The sequence below is a fragment of the Salvelinus alpinus genome, chromosome 25, assembly GCF_045679555.1.
Source record: "Salvelinus alpinus chromosome 25, SLU_Salpinus.1, whole genome shotgun sequence".
Lineage (NCBI taxonomy): Eukaryota > Metazoa > Chordata > Actinopteri > Salmoniformes > Salmonidae > Salvelinus > Salvelinus alpinus.
In genome coordinates, this window is record NC_092110.1 from 32,083,282 (window position 1) to 32,100,942 (window position 17,661).

Here is a 17,661-nt window from a genome sequence, read left to right on the forward strand (position 1 = left end):
AAGTCGGTTAGGATATCTACTTTGTGCATGACAAGTAATTTTTCAAAAAATTGTTAACAGATTATTTCACTTATCATAAATGTATTTGGCTAAGGTGTATGTAAACTTCCGACTTCAACTGTAAATTAACACAATATATATATATATATATACACACACATACATACCCACCTGTTCTGAAAGGCCCCAGAGTCTGCAACACCACTAAGCAAGGTGCACCACCAAGCAAGCGGCACCATGAAGACCAAGGAGCTCTCCAAACAGGTCAGGGACAAAGTTGTGGAGAAGTACATATCAGGGTCAGGTTATAAAAAATATCCTAAACTTTGAACATCCCACGGAGCACCATTAACTCCATTATAAAAAAATATAAGAATATGGCACCACAACAAACCTGCCAAGATAGGGCCGGCCACCAAAACTCAGACCATGCAAGGAGGGCATTAATCAGAGCCAACAAAGAGATCAAAGATAACGCTGAAGGAGCTGCAAAGCTCCACAGCGGAGATTGGAGTATCTGTCCATATGACCACTTTAAGCCGTACACTCCATAGAGCTGGGCTTTACGGAAGAGTGGACAGAAAAAAAATAAGCAAACACGTTTGGTGCTCACCAAAAGGCATGTTGGAGACTCCCCAAATAAATGGAAGAAGGTATTCTGGTCAGATGAGACTAAAATTCTGCTTTTTGGCCATCAAGGAAAAGGTTATGTATGGTGCAAACCCAACACCTCTCATCAACCTGAGACACCATCCCCACAGTGAAGCATGGTGGTGGCAGCATCATGCTGTGGGGATGTTTTTCCATCGGCAGGGAAACTGGTCAGAATTGAAGAAATGGATGGTGCTAAATACAGGGAAATTCTTGAGGGAAACCTGTTTCAGTCTTCCAGAGATTTGAGACTGGAACGGAGGTTCACCTTCCATCAGGACAATGACCCTAAGTATACTGCTAAAGCAACACTTGAGTGGTTTAAGGGGAAACATTTAAATGTCTTGGAATGGCCTAGTCAAAGCCCAGATCTCAATCCAATTGATTATCTGTGGTATGATTTGAAGATTGCTGTACACCAGCGGAACCCATCCAACTTGAAGGAGCTGAAGCAGTTAAGCCTTGAAGAATGGGGTGAATACTTACGCAAGCCAATGTCCTCTATAGCTTCTTGTATGTCACAGTTATTATAACCTCCATACATTCAACTCTGTATGCATTTAACCCAAAAGCTATACAATACCTTGAGACCAAAACATTGTGAATGGTACCGTACAAACATACTTAATTGATATGAATGGTACAGCTTTTATTTATGAGCTGGTACCAGGAAATTAATGTTGACTATTCTGATTATAGGTACACTTTGCTTATTCCGAGAACCTGTCACAGTGCAAAGCCAAGAACTGGCAGAGGGGAAGGTCAACAGCAACTTTATGAATTGATTTGATTGAATGTCTCAATGCATATGTGTATTATTTTATGTATCTCCTAGAAGGAACATTAGATCCATACAATAAGTAATGTCTACCACTGGAAAAGCCAAGGTTTACTGGATAGGTCTCCCTTCAAATAAGACCAACACACTGACGGAGGTTTTAAATTCATTTGCACATCTATTTTCAGTGATATTTAACATGACGCGAGCGCTGACTGGAATGAAAATATCCTACTAAGTGTTTGACGAAGACAAAGACAAATGTACCATCCATCTTTCAACACCAGAGTGCGCACTTACACCAGTCATGTTCCTGGGACCGATGAGGACTAGTGAGAACTTCCCTATGAGCAAAAGATGTTGAAAATACGACTTTTTGGTTGAAAAGAAGTTGAAAATACCGCTTTCAACGTTGTGCTCAACGTATTCCCTTATTCACATCATACGGCCAAACCAAGTCAAGTTGTACTGGACTGGTCTGCTTACACATCCCCCATAGTTGCTGAAAAGGAACAGCGCAGTACGATTCTGGACAACCATACTGTGAATCAGACGTTAAATGCGTCAAGCATATTGACATTATGTCCAAAGGAGACACGAGTCACAAAAAACAACCACATTTATTCCATGTCACAGAGTTCGTGAAACTGTAGATACATGGGAAAAGTACAATGTTGGTTTATCGAAGGATATCCACACATGCCAATTTAAAAGGTTACATCTTTTGAAAAGTTGAAAGTAATTAAATGTATGATTAACTGCATCAAAGCCAACAGAACAAGTATAACACAAAGGCAAACTATGTACAGTATCTTAAGTGTGAAAGGCACCCTTCAAAAGCCAGGATAAAGAGTATGTCATGACAGAAAACTTCCGAAATTGAAGGACTTGTTTCAGTCCCTAAAATGAAGAGGCGTAGTATGGGTTCCTAAAACGCATAGTAATGGTAGAGTACAACATGCATCTTAAAAACAAGAGCAATGGAATGTTTTCAACAACCTACATTTATCTCAGTAGAAATGTGGACAAAGAAATAGAAGTATCAAATCTTAGAAAATAATTGTGCAACATGCATGGCCTCACCTCAAGGTGAATGGCATTTAAATGTACGTTTTTTGGCCCTTTGCTGCATAATGCTGACTGAAACCAGATGACACCAATGACTGTATGAGTCCTTGGAGTTTGATTGGTAGATACTGTGTAACCATATGAAAAACCAGCAACCTAAATCAGTTGAGTCAGAGGACAAATATTCAAGATTTCTTCTCAGCTCAACATCCCAACTATACCAAATAGATGATAAGAGAAGTGGAACCAAGTTGTGTGTTACATTTCTATAGTCCTACCATGTCGTCCTTCCAAGTCTCTGAGTTGAGGAAACCTGGAAATTGCGCCTACATTTCTTCTGATCTCCGAACACATTCAAAAACTCAACAATTCCAGAAAGAACTACAGTATTTAATGAACATACTACATCTTGAAAACCAAAATAGTACACGTCATACCATAGAGTATTCCAAGGCTCAACCTCCAACATTAACATCCACACCATATGGAAACAAGATCGCAGCTTTTATTTGACAAATTCTTAGACGCTTCAAACTATTCACTTACTCTACACCATTCAATTTCACCATTGCCACCCACGAGAGACCTTCTTGGCACGATTGTCATACAAAGACATGGTCAGCTCAGTGAGCCACATGTTCAGTTGAAACCTTTATATTCCTTACTGACAGAACAGGGTCAATAAGATCAACTGAATTTTTTTGGAATTACAGGCTTTGACGCAGTAAGGGTTAGAAGAAAATGAGGCTACAGGCGAGGTATTTAAACATTTAGGCTAACATTCCCTTTGTTTTTAAAGGAATGGCTACCATGAAGTAAGGTGATAGCTGATGCTAGTCCTATTAACTGCCATAGCCCCTATTTGAATGCTACGAGAGCAACATTAAAAATCAGGGACTTCTTTGAAGAGTTTCTCAGTATTCTGTATGTTTTCCAAAGTAGCTAAGTGATGGACGGAATGATAATGACTCATCTCTTGAGTTTAGGGTCCATCTTCAGTTCAAGCAATAAAAAAATAAAAAAGTGGGCACTCTGCCACTGTTTTGGTAAACAGTAGATGTAGAAATTCATAAAACAGCTATGGATGCAAGGACTGACCATCCATTAAATATCAAAACTATAGTTAACCATTTTGAGGCTATAGAATTATTAGTGTTTACAAATGAGTAAAACAAGCGTATAGTTTGGTTTCTAATGGGTTTAAACAGTTGAACTAAGCTCATGAGACCGTTATATTCTTCATGAATCAATGGCTACATATTATGAATTTAAAGGTCCAAAAATGGATGCAGCAGATTGCCCTTTTAAATGTGTTTCAGAGTGAGAAACGGTGTAGCTACATGCATCCTCACCACACAGTCTAATGGAACAACATGAGGACAAATGACGGTGATTAACTAATGTATGGCTTCCCAGATAGGTCAAATCAAACCCATGTTACATCTGATGCAAGTCAACCACCCCATTGTAAAACACTACCGTATGAAGAGATGGCACAGGGAATCTGGTATAACATACTGGACCGCTTGATATGACCACACTATTAGCAAGACCTAGTAAGATTGGAAACGCACAAACTTGCATAGATACAGTGATGTGTAGAGCAGCTTTCGGATGTGTCCAAAACAGTCTAGTGAAGTTGTTGACATTTTGATAGCCCTGCAAAGGTTAGCTGCATGTAGAGAGAGTGCTCTCAACTTTCTCCCAATCAAAACATTGACAACCATACCACTAACATATGCAAGTTTTCCACTAGTTCACACAACAAAAAACATTTGTATAGGATTATTGTTCATTACAGTAGTTGGATATATGACCAACATCAATGTGATATGGATGATATGAAGAGACATCTTTGTATCAGAGAGAGACATGAATTCATCTCTTATGTTCTACCTGACAATAAACAGGTTTTAATGACTGATTGTGATGCATTAAACATATTCATTATTTAAGTGTGCTTTCACAAGGACGGAACTGGACAAAAGCCATGTTTTTGCAAGACAATTTTTTTCTTCTTCAGAATACTAAGGTGGCTTTTTGGCTACCTTTCTAATTTATTTTAAACCATTTGTTCTATTTGGCTAAGCAATATGCTTATCTGGGTTCAGAGGAACTCGGAATTAAAACGGCATGACATCTATATTCAGGTATTCCATTTGACAAATTCCAAATGGTTTGTTTCCGTCTGTGTGGATGACGACACTAAGGTTCAGGGCCTGTATTCACAAAGTGTTTCAGAGTAAGAGTGCTAACCTAGGATTAGTTGAGTCTTTCCTAGATTAGCAGTCCTACTCTGAGACCGTGTGAATACAGGCCCATGATTATCTTATTGGGACGTGAGAGTGAGTTTGGGACACCCTCACAAATACCTGTAGACACATAAGAGTTCAAATTCAGTTTGTAAAATGAATACTTTGTTGCTGATAGTTGGAACAGAGCGAAAGATTACAAAAACACTGACATCAACAAGAGAACGTGCTGTACAGGGGAGTGAGAGAGAAAACGCCCCAACTACCGCCCCGGTCCGTAAAGTGACAAACGGGAGTCTCATGTGCAAACAGAGTGAACACAAAATGTGGGTCATCATGTAACTCCAGTACTACTTCCTGTATGTTGACAGCTACACAGAGAGAGTGGGGGGAGGGAGCTTTGTGTTCGACAAATGAACAAAACTTGATTAAAGTAAGTTCAAGTGAAAGGTCCTCCGATTCAAGCTGGCACTGCATGAAAATGTCCCGAGGAGAGGATCTAGAACAGGGTTAGGCTCAACTCAAATTGAAGGCAGTCAATTCATGGAAGTGATTTCAACTTAACTTTTGAAATAAAAAGTTTATGCAGTTAAGTTTATTGAGAAGTAATTTAAAATAAATGCAATTTTATAAATGATTGAATTTTAGTTTAATTCCTAAATGGACTGACTTCAATTAGAATTGAGCCCAACCCTGATCAAGACATCCTAATGTGTTTATCCTTCATCTTGATAAAACACCCTCCTCTTGTCTTGTACTGCCTGAAGCACAGCCGAGGCCTCAGAGTGGCCCTGCTACAGTATACTTACACAAGCCCCCAAATCCACACAGAGAGGGGCATCATTGTCCTCCTCAGTCTGACCTGTGACCTTTGACCTCTTCTACCAGGCCAGTGGGCATGGGGTCAACTCCTCCTCCTCCACTCCCACCATGACACTGTGGAGTGAGATGGATTGGGCATGTGGCTAGTCCAAGTCCCATTAAATGAAGCAGCACTCCAAGGTTGGAGGGAGGCAATAGGGGGAAAAAAGGGGAAAAAATGGTCCACGGCGGGGGAGGGGGGGGCGGACTCTTCACCCTCCTGTGTTGGTGGGGTGAGGTTTAGGTGGGAAAGGGGTCATCATCTCCTTTGCTGCACTTGCACTTGCAGCAGAGGATGAATGGTGTGGCCAGGAGGAGGAAGGGAGAGGCCACCAGCAGGAGCAGGCCAAAGCCAGCGAAGATCCCCACCACCTGGAGAGAGTGAGAGCAAGAGTGGAGAGCAAGAGAAAGAAGAGAAGAGGGAGAGAGAGAGAGGGGGAGAGAAAGTAAGAGGGTGAGAGACTGCAACAAGACAGAAGCACCAGCAAATAAGACATTTGTTTGTTTAGTAACATAGCAAACATATCAAAAGAACACATGCCGCACTATAGAGAAAACACTTTGAAGAGGACTAGCATCTGCGGAATCCCTTAACATGATAATTAGACTCCAAGCCATTTTCACTTTTCTTCTCAAACCATTTTCTCATTTGGCCTTATTGAACAAAACCCTTGTGAGTGCTGGGCATCCCTTTTCTTTTCAATCTTTGTTGTGCAAGTCATCTATCCCACCACATGGTGGCATCTGATTCCAGCCCAACATCTCCTCAGCAACAAAATGACATTCAAAACTGCATTTACAGGGAAGACCTCCTTAGAATAACAGAATGCAATTCTGCCAGTTTCAGAGCAAGAGTCATTTTGGGGATCACCTCAGGGTAGGTCTGTGAAGGACAAGACGGCAGAGAGTGAGATATAGTTATCTAAAAATAACTGCAAACGGACCATTTTGACAGTCAGCTAGATGGTTTAAAATAATATCCTTTGATAAAGACATTTTAATTAAAGACCACCAAGCATGGATAAATATCATAGTTGAGATCCACTCTTGGGTGTTTCAGTTCTCTTCCTCTTGTGGAGGTATTAATATTTACATGAATTCCCCAGACCACATTAACCTTTAGTTGTGCCGGTATACCCGGTATACTGTACCTGTATTAACATGATATCCCGTGTGCTCATATGAACAAACCCTGACAATGCTATCGTATAGAATATACCATGTCTGGTCTGAGAACAGTAAGCCTAGAGTAGAACCATACACCTAGAGAGGTGACCTCTATTCCTCTTATTGCATCCCCGGTGGACACAATCCCAGAACTGATCTGAAGTCAGACAGAGGCTGAGCTTTCATCAAGGCAGGATTTGCCCTATCAGATCAGGGCCTTTATTCATAAAAAGTGCTGATCTATGATCAGTTTTGCCTTTTAGATCCCAAGATCAGCACCCCTTTTGTGAATAAGGGCCATGTGTTAGGTATTCATGAGGAGTTCGAGAGAGCGACAAGGTCCTTGGAAGCAGTGAGGTGGTACGGGCTGGGTAGGAAGCAGTGAGGTGGTACGGGCTGGGTAGGAAGCAGTGAGGTGGTACGGGCTGGGTAGGAAGCAGTGAGGTGGTACGGGCTGGGTAGGAAGCAGTGAGGTGGTACGGGCTGGGTAGGAAGCAGTGAGGTGGTACGGGCTGGGTAGGAAGCAGTGAGGTGGTACGGGCTGGGTAGGAAGCAGTGAGGTGGTACGGGCTGGGTAGGAAGCAGTGAGGTGGTACGGGCTGGGTAGGAAGCAGTGAGGTGGTACGGGCTGGGTAGGAAGCAGTGAGGTGGTACGGGCTGGGTAGGAAGCAGTGAGGTTGTACGGGCTGGGTAGGAAGCAGTGAGGTTGTACGGGCTGGGTAGGAAGCAGTGGGGTTGTACGGGCTGGGTAGGAAGCAGTGGGGTTGTACGGGCTGGGTAGGAAGCAGTGAGGTTGTACGGGCTGCGTAGGAAGCAGTGAGGTTGTACGGGCTGCGTAGGAAGCAGTGAGGTTGTACGGGCTGCATACGGAAGCAGTGAGGTTGTACGGGCTGCATAGGAAGCAGTGAGGTTGTACGGGCTGCATAGGAAGCAGTGAGGTTGTACGGGCTGCATAGGAAGCAGTGAGGTTGTACGGGCTGCGAAGGAAGCAGTGAGGTTGTACGGGCTGGGACGGAAGCAGTGAGATTGTACGGGCTGGGTAGGAAGCAGTGAGGTTGTACGGGCTGGGTAGGAAGCAGTGAGGTTGTACGGGCTGGGTAGGAAGCAGTGAGGTTGTACGGGCTGCGTAGGAAGCAGTGAGGTTGTACGGGCTGCGTAGGAAGCAGTGAGGTTGTACGGGCTGGGTAGGAAGCAGTGAGGTTGTACGGGCTGCGTAGGAAGCAGTGAGGTTGTACGGGCTGCGTAGGAAGCAGTGAGGTTGTACGGGCTGGGTACAGGAGGTGCAGTACACAAGCTGTAACCATGCTCAAATGACTCAGCCTGTCCCACTGGGCAACAGATGTCAGTGTGTAAGCTAGCAGTCACAACACTATTAAACGCGGGAAACGTGCTCATCTATGAATAGATATGTGCTCGAGGTTACTGTACTTATAGCTGAAAAATGACTTGGTGATGTAAGATGAAATTGTTTTGTTGTTGCATTAAATTAATATTAAAATAACAATTCTAAAGGACGTATGGACTTTCATTTGATTTCCCAATGTATGGCAAGTGTTATGTTATTTTTGAACCTTTATTTAACTAGGCAGGTCAGTTAAGAACAAATTCATATTTACAATGACGGCCTACACCGGTCAAACCCGGACGACCCTATTGTGCACCGCCCTATGGGACGACCAATCACGGCTGGTTTTGATACAGACTGGATTCGAACCAGGGTGTCTGTAGTGACGCCTCAAGCACTGAGATGCAGTGCCTTAGACCGCTGCGCAACTCGGGAGACAGTCGGTTACAACATGGTTATGCATGCTGTAACTTACTATTTTACCAGTAACGCAAGATATTGAGCAGCCTGTCACATTTGTGCCAAACTGAAAGCTTTACTATTACCCATTGACTAGTACATGTACACATACAAAGGAAATGACCTAGAAGATAGCAATGTTAGACATGTTCTCACCAACAACAATGGGCCAACATCTAGAGCACAACCTGTGCTCTCCTACCAACCAGTGTTTTTACAGAGCACCGTCCATGTGTATTCATGTTGAACACGTGGAAGAGAGCGAGAGAAAGAAAGTTATGAAGGAGAACAGTGAGTGTGCTAACATACTGTAACTCACCTGTGTTCTGTGCCAGATGACAGACGACCTGGAGTGGCCTAGTTTGTTTCGACAGGGTCCTTTGTCAAAATGGATCAGGAGGAAGTCATCCTGTCACACACACACACAAAACACGCAGACAGAGAGAGAGAATAATGATCTATCATTAGTACTCAGAGGCAGCTGCTGGGAGAAAATTGCTTTTAAATGACCAGTGCAGTCTGAAATTAGGATTTACTTAAGACACTGCCAGTAAAGCCTCCTAGCTTCCTACAAGCACAGATAACAAATAAATAAAAAACTGTTGTTTCAGTTCCATTGCCTTGTATCAAACGTCATGGATTTGGAAAGACATTGGCCTGCAGCCTTATCACACCTCCTGTAGTGCTATTACTCCCATGTAACACATTGAATCACTGCTAACACCAGACAGAGTGAATTCTATGCAGATTTCAGACTGCCGTATTGCAGTCAGGTGCAACATTCTCTGTACAGCGAAATTAAAGATCCTCGGCAAAGAAACGTGTGTATTATTCTATAGGAACATCAGCATGTTGTAGCAGCATGCGTGTGGTGTTGTTTCAGGCAAACATTGAGACAACGTTCTACTCAAGTCCAGGAACTCTAGAAAGTACCAGCAGAAAGGCGTGTGTGTGAGAGAGAGACCGGGTTCTCTACTCACGTCCAGTGACTCCAGGCAGTACCAGCAGAAGGCATGTTTGCAGTTCTTGCACATCATCTGGGCACAGCCCTCGTCTCTCTCGATGTACACCTTACACTTGGGACAGCGCTTGATGGGACCGTCATCATCGTCACTCTTGTAGAAGGAGCTGAGGAGACATAGTGAGAGAGCAACGTTCAGTGTGTGTTACGTTTCTTAAACAAATTCTGTTTGAAACAAGTGTTTATTCTGAATAATGCTAACAAAGACCACGATACATCAGAGACACAGAGATTTTCAACCCATACAGTTTATCATGCCACAGAGCTGTTATAGCCTTTGTAAGTGCACAATAGACCCAAGCTTGCAATAAACCACTTAATGAGTGTTTAAAATGAGAAACCCAAAGTGTGCTCATCTTAGCCTTTCTTTTCCCTACTCATTTCAGTCCTTTCTTTCCCCTTATTATTGTAAAGGCAGGTCTTGTGTCTCCATTCTTATTGCTGCTGACTCTTCAAGGCCAGAGCGAGAGAGGAGCAGGTGATGCTGTCGGATGCCCTCGAGTCTCAGAGAGCTGGACACAGAACAAGCATATTCATTTCTTGAGACAATTCCCCAGCTACTGATCACATACGGCCAGAGTGGATTAAGGCACACCTCTTACTTCCTCCTTAATTTGATACCCTGACAGCCATTTTGTAACAAAAAAGGACTTTGGATTCTAGCATCTACTTTGGAAGGAAAGGGATGGAGGCCTGAATGTAACGGAATACAGGTTCAAGATCAGAAGGTAAACTACATGGATCAGTGTGAGGTTTGAGGAGAGTGTCTGTTTCATATGAGCAATGGCAACAGAGAGAAACTAAAACAAATATCAGTGAAAGGCAGCAAGCTCCGTGCAAAATGGGATCGGTCCACTGAGGATAACATTTGCCCTTTGTGATAATTGCTTCATATGTCAGCTGGTTGCAGAACGGGCTAATAGTGTAAGAGGAGGCCATTCGAATAAGGAGACTAATTTCCCCTCCCACACTCTTCAAGGAGAGAGAGAAGGAAGAATGTACTCCAGAGATCATTGTTGAGACAACTGAAGCATCACAGTAAGAGCCATACAAGCCATAATTGAAGTCTTGACAGTGGAGAGAGAGGAGGCTGCAGTTTAAAGGGGCAATCTGCAGCTCCTACATCCATTTTGGGACGTATAAATAAATGATATGTACCCCTTGAGTAATATAAATTATAAATGCCTCATGAAATTAGTACCCCATGAGAAACCAAAATATGCCTGTTTTACTCTGTAAATGTAAACAAAACCTGTAAAGCCTCAAAACGTGGTTAAAACTTCCATTTTGATATCATGGATGGTCAGTCCTTGCATCCATAGCTCTGTCTATGAATTTGAGTGTGGCTACATTTCTCCAGCCTCATTCCTCAGCTTTATACCCAAACAGAGGCGGGGTGTACGATTTGGTATTATTCAACAGCTGATTGCCGCGTTAAAAGATGAATTGTTCAGGATTTTACAACTGCATGTTAGTTGGTTCCTCATCCTGAAGTTAGTCTATGGGAAACTGTAATCCATGGTTTTCCTTAGACAATACAAACAATACAACCGTTAGCTGACTAGCTAACATAAATGGTTAAAGAAAAGTGTGATAAATAAAACATATACCAATTTCATTTAAGGACAAAAAAAATTGACAGCTGTGCCATATAAAATTGCAAAATAGTTGGGAAGAGATTTGTTGTACCCATTCCATGGCGCATGGTTTATGAATTGACACACAAAACAACACCGGAATCAAAACTTCCAATTTTTCTATTTAAATTACAACCAATAGAATGTTATATATATGGGGGATACAATCTTCCCAGCTCTGCAGATTTTGCTGTGGGAAGTCAGTCATTAGATCATTTATTTTGGTACTGTCCATATGTAGCTCGTTTTTGGTCACAGGTCCAGGAATGGCTGAAGCATTGCAACATTTGCCTAGAACTAACACTGCAGATAGCACTACTGGGTGATTTGAAAAGCCATAGTCAATCAATCAATAATATAATAATTATTTTAGCAAAAATATTTATCTTTAATTTACAATCTGTAGAAGCTATGAGAATAGAAAGGTTCAGTACTTTTGTGAAACATCACAGCACAGCACATTTGAAAAATACATGGCAAATTGAAATCCAAAATGGATGATGTTGAGAGATAGATGGGAGGGGTTGAATGGAGCTGAAGGGTGGGATTAATAACAAGATAACCAATGTAAAACATACGGGGTCGGTAAAATGTACATAGGTTCAGAAATGTTGTGAAATAGCACAGTTACAAATATAAATCAACTGGATGGACATCCGAAATAGAGGAAGGACTAAAAACAAACTAAAGATAACTATTGTAAAATAGATTGTGTCTGTAAACTGTGTATAAGATGTATAAACTGAAGGTAGTGTTATTGTTAATTCGTTTACGCCAATTGGGGGAAGGGTGGTAGGGTTTGCGGGGAATAATAAAGGTGTATTCTAAGAAAAGTATGTATATCTATATAGGTATGTGTATATGTATGATTGTTTATATATGTACGTGTATGTACAGTCGTGGCCAAAAGTTGAGAATAACACAAATATTAATTCCACAAAGTTTGCTGCTTCGGTGTCTTTAGATATTTTTGTCAGATGTTACTATGGAATACTGAACTATAATTACAAGCATTTCGTAAGTGTCAAAGGCTTTTATTGACAATTACATGAAGTTGATGCAAAGAGTCCAATATTTGCAGTGTTGACCCTTCTTTTTCAAGACCTCTGCAATCTGCCCTGGCATGCTGTCAATTAACTTCTGGGCCACATCCTGACTGATGGCAGCCCATTCTTGCATATTCAACGCTTGGAGTTTGTCAGAATTGGTGGGTTTTTGTTTGTCCACCCGCCTCGAGGATTGATCACAAGTTCTCAATGGGATTAAGGTCTGGGGAGATTCCTGGCCATGGACCCAAAATATCGATGTTTTGTTCCCGAGCCACTTAGTTATCACTTTTGCCTTATGGCAAGGTGCTCCATCATGCTGGAAAATGCATTGTACGTCACCAAACTGTTCATGGATGGTTGGGAGAAGTTGCTCTCAGAGGATGTGTTGGTACCATTCTTTATTCATGGCTGTGTTCTTAGGCAAAATTGTGCGTGAGCCCACTCCCTTGGCTGAGAAGCAACCCCACACATGAATGGTCTCAGGATGCTTTACTGTTGGCATGACACAGGACTGATGGTAGCGCTCACCTTGTCTTATACGGACAAGCTTTTTCCGGATGCCCCAAACAATCGGAAAGGGGATTCAGAGAAAATGACTTTACCCCAGTACTCAGCAATCCAATCCCTGTACCTTTTGCAGAATATCAGTCTGTCCCTGATGTTTTTCCTGGAGAGAAGTTGCTTCTTTGCTGCCCTTCTTGACAGCAGGCCATCCTCCAAAAGTCTTCGCCTCACTGTGCGTGCAGATGCACTCACACCTGCCTGCTGCCATTCCTGAGCAAGCTCAGTACTGGTGGTGCCCCAATCCCGCAGCTGAATCAACATTAGGAGACGGTCCTGGTGCTTGCTGGACTCTTGGGCGCCCTGCAGCCTTCTTCACAACAATTGAACCGCTCTCCTTGAAGTTCTTGATGATCCCATAAATGGTTGATTTAGGTACAATCTTACTGGCAGCAATATCCTTGCCTGTGAAGCCCTTTTTGTGCAAAGCAATGATGACGGCATGCGTTTCCTTGCAGGTAACCATGATTGACAGAGGAAGAACAATGATTCCAAGCACCACCCTCCTTTTGAAGCTTCCAGTCTGTTATTCAAACTCAATCAGCATGACAGAGTGATCTCCAGTCTTGTCGTGGTCAACACTCACACCTGTGTTAATGAGAGAATCACTGACATGTCAGCTGGTCCTTTTGTGGCAGGGCTGAAAGGCAATGGAAATGTTTTTGGGGGATTCAGTTTGCATGGCAAAGAGGGACTTGGCAATTAATTGCAATTCATCTGATCACTCTTCATAACATTCTGGAGTATATGCAAATTGACATCATACAAACGGAGGCAGCAGACTGAAAATTAATATTTGTGTCATTCTCAAAACTTTTGGCCATTTACCCCAAAAATATATGGGGGATTGGAGATGATGCAGACAATTACATTGATGGAAGCAACAATCTTCCCGCAATATTAAGCTGATCCACCCCTAAGAATAAAAAAAATAAAAAAAGAACATTAACTAACTTTAGCCACCACTAGCTAACAATCAATGGAAGTGATGGGGCATGTTTTTTATTTTTTATTGTATGGCGAAATGACGTTTAAGTAGCAACTAAATGTTGAGCTGATGAGAATTGATTTGGCCATGGAGAAAGTTTGTTGTGGCTGTTAAGAGAAAACCGAACCATGGATCACAGTTTCTCCTGGCCCACAGACTACTTAAGTTGTACAATCCTGAACAGTCCCTTTAACACTGGGGCCTTTCGTGACATCTGAGGACAACTCAACAACTCTCTCCCCTTCACTCTTCTTTCAGATGGCTTTAACACTGGGCCACCATATCCTATAATTTTAAGTAGACAACTCATCCAAGTTGGCTATGAGTTAGGATCATAAATTGATCTACCTGCTCCCGGTACAACTTTCACCGGGTGAGTTGAGTCTACCCCGACTAGCCTTAACTGACCCCATGGGTCCCAGCACCACCGTCAGGCAATCTGCTCCAACCAATACACTCGGTCATATTAAATATCCACAAAAATGTACTAGATGACTAGAGACTACTACATGATTCATGCCATAGCGTTACGCATGAGAGCAGCAGGCTTCCTGGAACCATCAACAGCAGTAGCTAGGCTGGTATCCAGAAACGGAGAGCTGGCTGGATTGTAAATACAGGTTCCCACAGGGACCAGAGGTTGTGTCCTCACAGTGTCTTCAGTAGAGAGGACAGAGGCTGTGTCCTAGGTAGAGGACAGATCATCAACATGAGAAGGAAACAATGACGGCTAAAAACAATGCATGTGTGTACGTGGATCATTGCACCAGGGTTTCCAAAATATGAACATTAAGAACAAACTTCTGTTTATGCTCTCAACAAAACAATGCTTACCAGCTAAGCAGGTTGATTGAATAAGGCCCCATGTGCTGCTTTTTGGGATGAAATGTCATTCAGTTGTCACGAGTGTAACCCTATTCAACTAGTTTGAGGTGATGGGAAGGAGAGTGAGTTAGTGGCACTACAGTCTCTTTCACTTCATTTAACATCCGATTTACTTAACAAAAAGGCACATCAAAAGGTGGTCCAGGTAAGTCATGACAGAGCACAGTTGGGGGGGGGCGGGGGGGGGGGTAAGCCTTCCCTCTTTTGTTCTCTATTGCCCCTCAAACAAGGGGGAGGCTGATGACATCACGACATGCCATCAGACCAACTCTGGCTTGAATGCCCTATACACCTTGAAGTCTGCAGTAAACTTTTTGCTCAAAACAGATTTTTTCCCCACCCTTTAGTGTATGTACTTGAATGTATTTATACTTGGGATATCGATTTTCAACAGTAAAAAGTTCAAAGATGGTTGGAGGGCGTCATAAAGATAGTGAAGACAGGGGGAGGAAGAGGACAAAACTCCAGCTCTATACCTGGTCTCTTACGGGTAGGAAGGATGTGTCCGGGAGGATAGGAAGTGATTGCGATGAAGAAAAGGGAAAGAAGACTCTTGGGTGGTATCTAGATGGTCATACCATCATACAGACTTTGTGCCATACTGGGATATTCAATAATACCGGCATTGAACACAAGGTTCACTGATGCTCTGTAATCCAAAAGGTTAGCAATGCTAACAAGCACATGTCAAATTCCATAGAAAATGCTAACGAGCACATTGCAAACACTTTGTGCAGTTTCTGACCTACACAAGTAACAAACAAATTATACACACAGTTTGCAGCACGCACAAAACAAATATTAGCCTGCAAGGCTCTTGATCAAGGAGGGGATTCTCTGCTGTTACCAAGCGAATGCTTAATTTTGGAAGAAGCTAACCACTTAACGTTAGCTAGATAGCTAACTACCTACTAAATTAGCAAACCAAACGCACAACTGCAGAGCATTTATCACATTTTAGACAGTTAACTTTAAATGTTTGCCAGCTAGAAATCTTATAACTATTTTGTTTTGAATTCCATACCTTAACTAGATCACCTGGCGCATGCCGCACAACAGTTAGTGAATCACAAGGCTCCGGTCTACCGTCCTTGTGTGCTTGTAAACAAACGCCACGTGACTGGGGTCTACCATAAGCTTCATAATAATGTGACAGGTGAAATGAAGAACGCAATGTTCTTTATCTCCGAACATATTGCACAATTTGTATTTACTTAAAAAGTAGCAAAAATACCCATTTATTAAAAACACTTAAAAATAAATTGTTTAAACGGTATTGACAACTGAAAAACCATCCCGTAGCTTCTTCCAAATATTCTGGTATACCGCCAAGGCTAGAGGAGACCGTCTAGTTCCATACCTGGTCTCTCCAGGTAGGAAGGCGGTGATGGGTAGGTTGTTCTCCAGTGGTGGGCAGGCCTGCCCGGGGTGCCAGTTAGCCTTGCAGGCAGAGCAGAAGTCCAGGGTGCACACTGCACACTGCACCAGCTGGGGCAGCGCCACCTCAGTCTCCTTCAGCTGGCACACTGCCTGGCACGACGACGACGGGCACCACGTCAGACACGGGTCCAGAAGCACCTCTGTGGTGGCACAAAACCAGGTGTCACCAAAAGACTGTACTGTAACCCCCGCCCGCCTGTGTAGGAGTGGCATGGTGACCTGAGGTCATAAGTGATTGTAGTGCCTATGGCGCTACATTGGGTAAGACACATTCAATGCAATGGCTTTTTTCAGAAATTACAGTGATATTAATGATAGCAAAAACAATCCAAATACAATAATTACATGTATTTTTTTACTACATTATCGTTGATTGTCATCTTTCATGTCTGTGTGTATAGTGAGATTGTATGTGTACCAAACCAATTGCAATTGTGAAATTCCCAATCATGTGTAATTTGACACACAAAATCACATTCAGTTGGTCCATAACAGGGCAGCTAAATGCACTTCTATCTTTCTCTATTTAAATTAGCATCTACCGAACTAAACAAAACTGGCAGATGCTCAATGTTGTCTGTCGCTACAAAACAAACCTGACCATCCTGTCCCAATCAGAAACACACACTGCTTGTGTCCAATGCAACAGCCCCTTGCTTGCACGCAATTCCACATATAGTCTTTGGCTCTGCCAAATATGGTTTGGTTTCAGACACTATTCTGACTCGCTGGCCTGGAACGTTGATGAGATGGCTGACTGCCTTTACCCACTCTTCTCCCTGGCTTTTCTTAAATATTTTTACCCATTTACGGGGTTCTAATGTGGCCACGGTCACCATATTGTGTGTGTGTTCTTGTATGTGTATGCATGCACACTAGAGTTGAATATTTTCCTGACATTTTACAAAGTGTTCCATCCTGAGAAAAAATCCCTTTTCTCCCGAGTATTTCCAGACAAAACCGGAAGTGCCATTCCAAAGCAAAAAAAAAAAACATTTACATAAGTATTCAGACCACTTTACTCTGTACTTTGTTGAAGCACCTTTGGCAGCAATTACAGAGCTGAGACTTCTTCGGTATGACGCTAAAAACTTGGCACACCTGCATTTGGCAAATTTCTCCCATTCTGCTCTGCAACTCCTTTCAAGCTCTGTCAGGTTGGACGGGGAGCGTCGCTAGACAGCAATTTTCAGGTCTCTCCAGAGAAGTTCGATCAGGTTCAAGTCCGGGCTATGGCTGGGCCACTCAAGGACATTCCGAGACTGTCCCGAAGGCACTCCCCGCCTTGTCTTGGATGTGTGCTTAGGGTCGTTGTTCTGGTGGAAGGTGAACTGTCGCCCTAGTCAGAGGTCCTGAACACTCTGGAGCAGGTTTTCATCAAGGATCTCTGTACTTTGCTCTGTTCATCTTTCCCTCGATCCAGACTAATCTCCCAGGCCCTGACAATATTTTTTTGCGCTAGTTGGCTGTACCTGCACAAAAACTCCTGTTTTTTCATT

General features: G+C 42.7%; 1 protein-coding gene across 5 annotated transcripts in view; it reads right to left on the reverse strand.

Annotated features, from left to right (window-relative positions):
* Window positions 1-2,030: 2,030 nt before the first annotated feature.
* Window positions 2,031-17,661, reverse strand: part of LOC139553813 (probable E3 ubiquitin-protein ligase RNF144A-A) — a 69,445-nt gene continuing 53,814 nt past the window's right edge. For all 5 annotated transcript variants that reach the window (XM_071366511.1, XM_071366513.1, XM_071366514.1 and 2 more), the window contains 4 exons: window positions 16,083-16,302; window positions 9,562-9,709; window positions 8,901-8,990; window positions 2,031-5,982 (listed from right to left, as the gene is read on the reverse strand). In XM_071366511.1, the coding sequence (XP_071222612.1) occupies window positions 5,851-5,982; window positions 8,901-8,990; window positions 9,562-9,709; window positions 16,083-16,302 (590 nt within the window). In that variant the 3' untranslated portion in view covers window positions 2,031-5,850. The remainder of the gene's footprint in view (window positions 5,983-8,900; window positions 8,991-9,561; window positions 9,710-16,082; window positions 16,303-17,661) is intronic.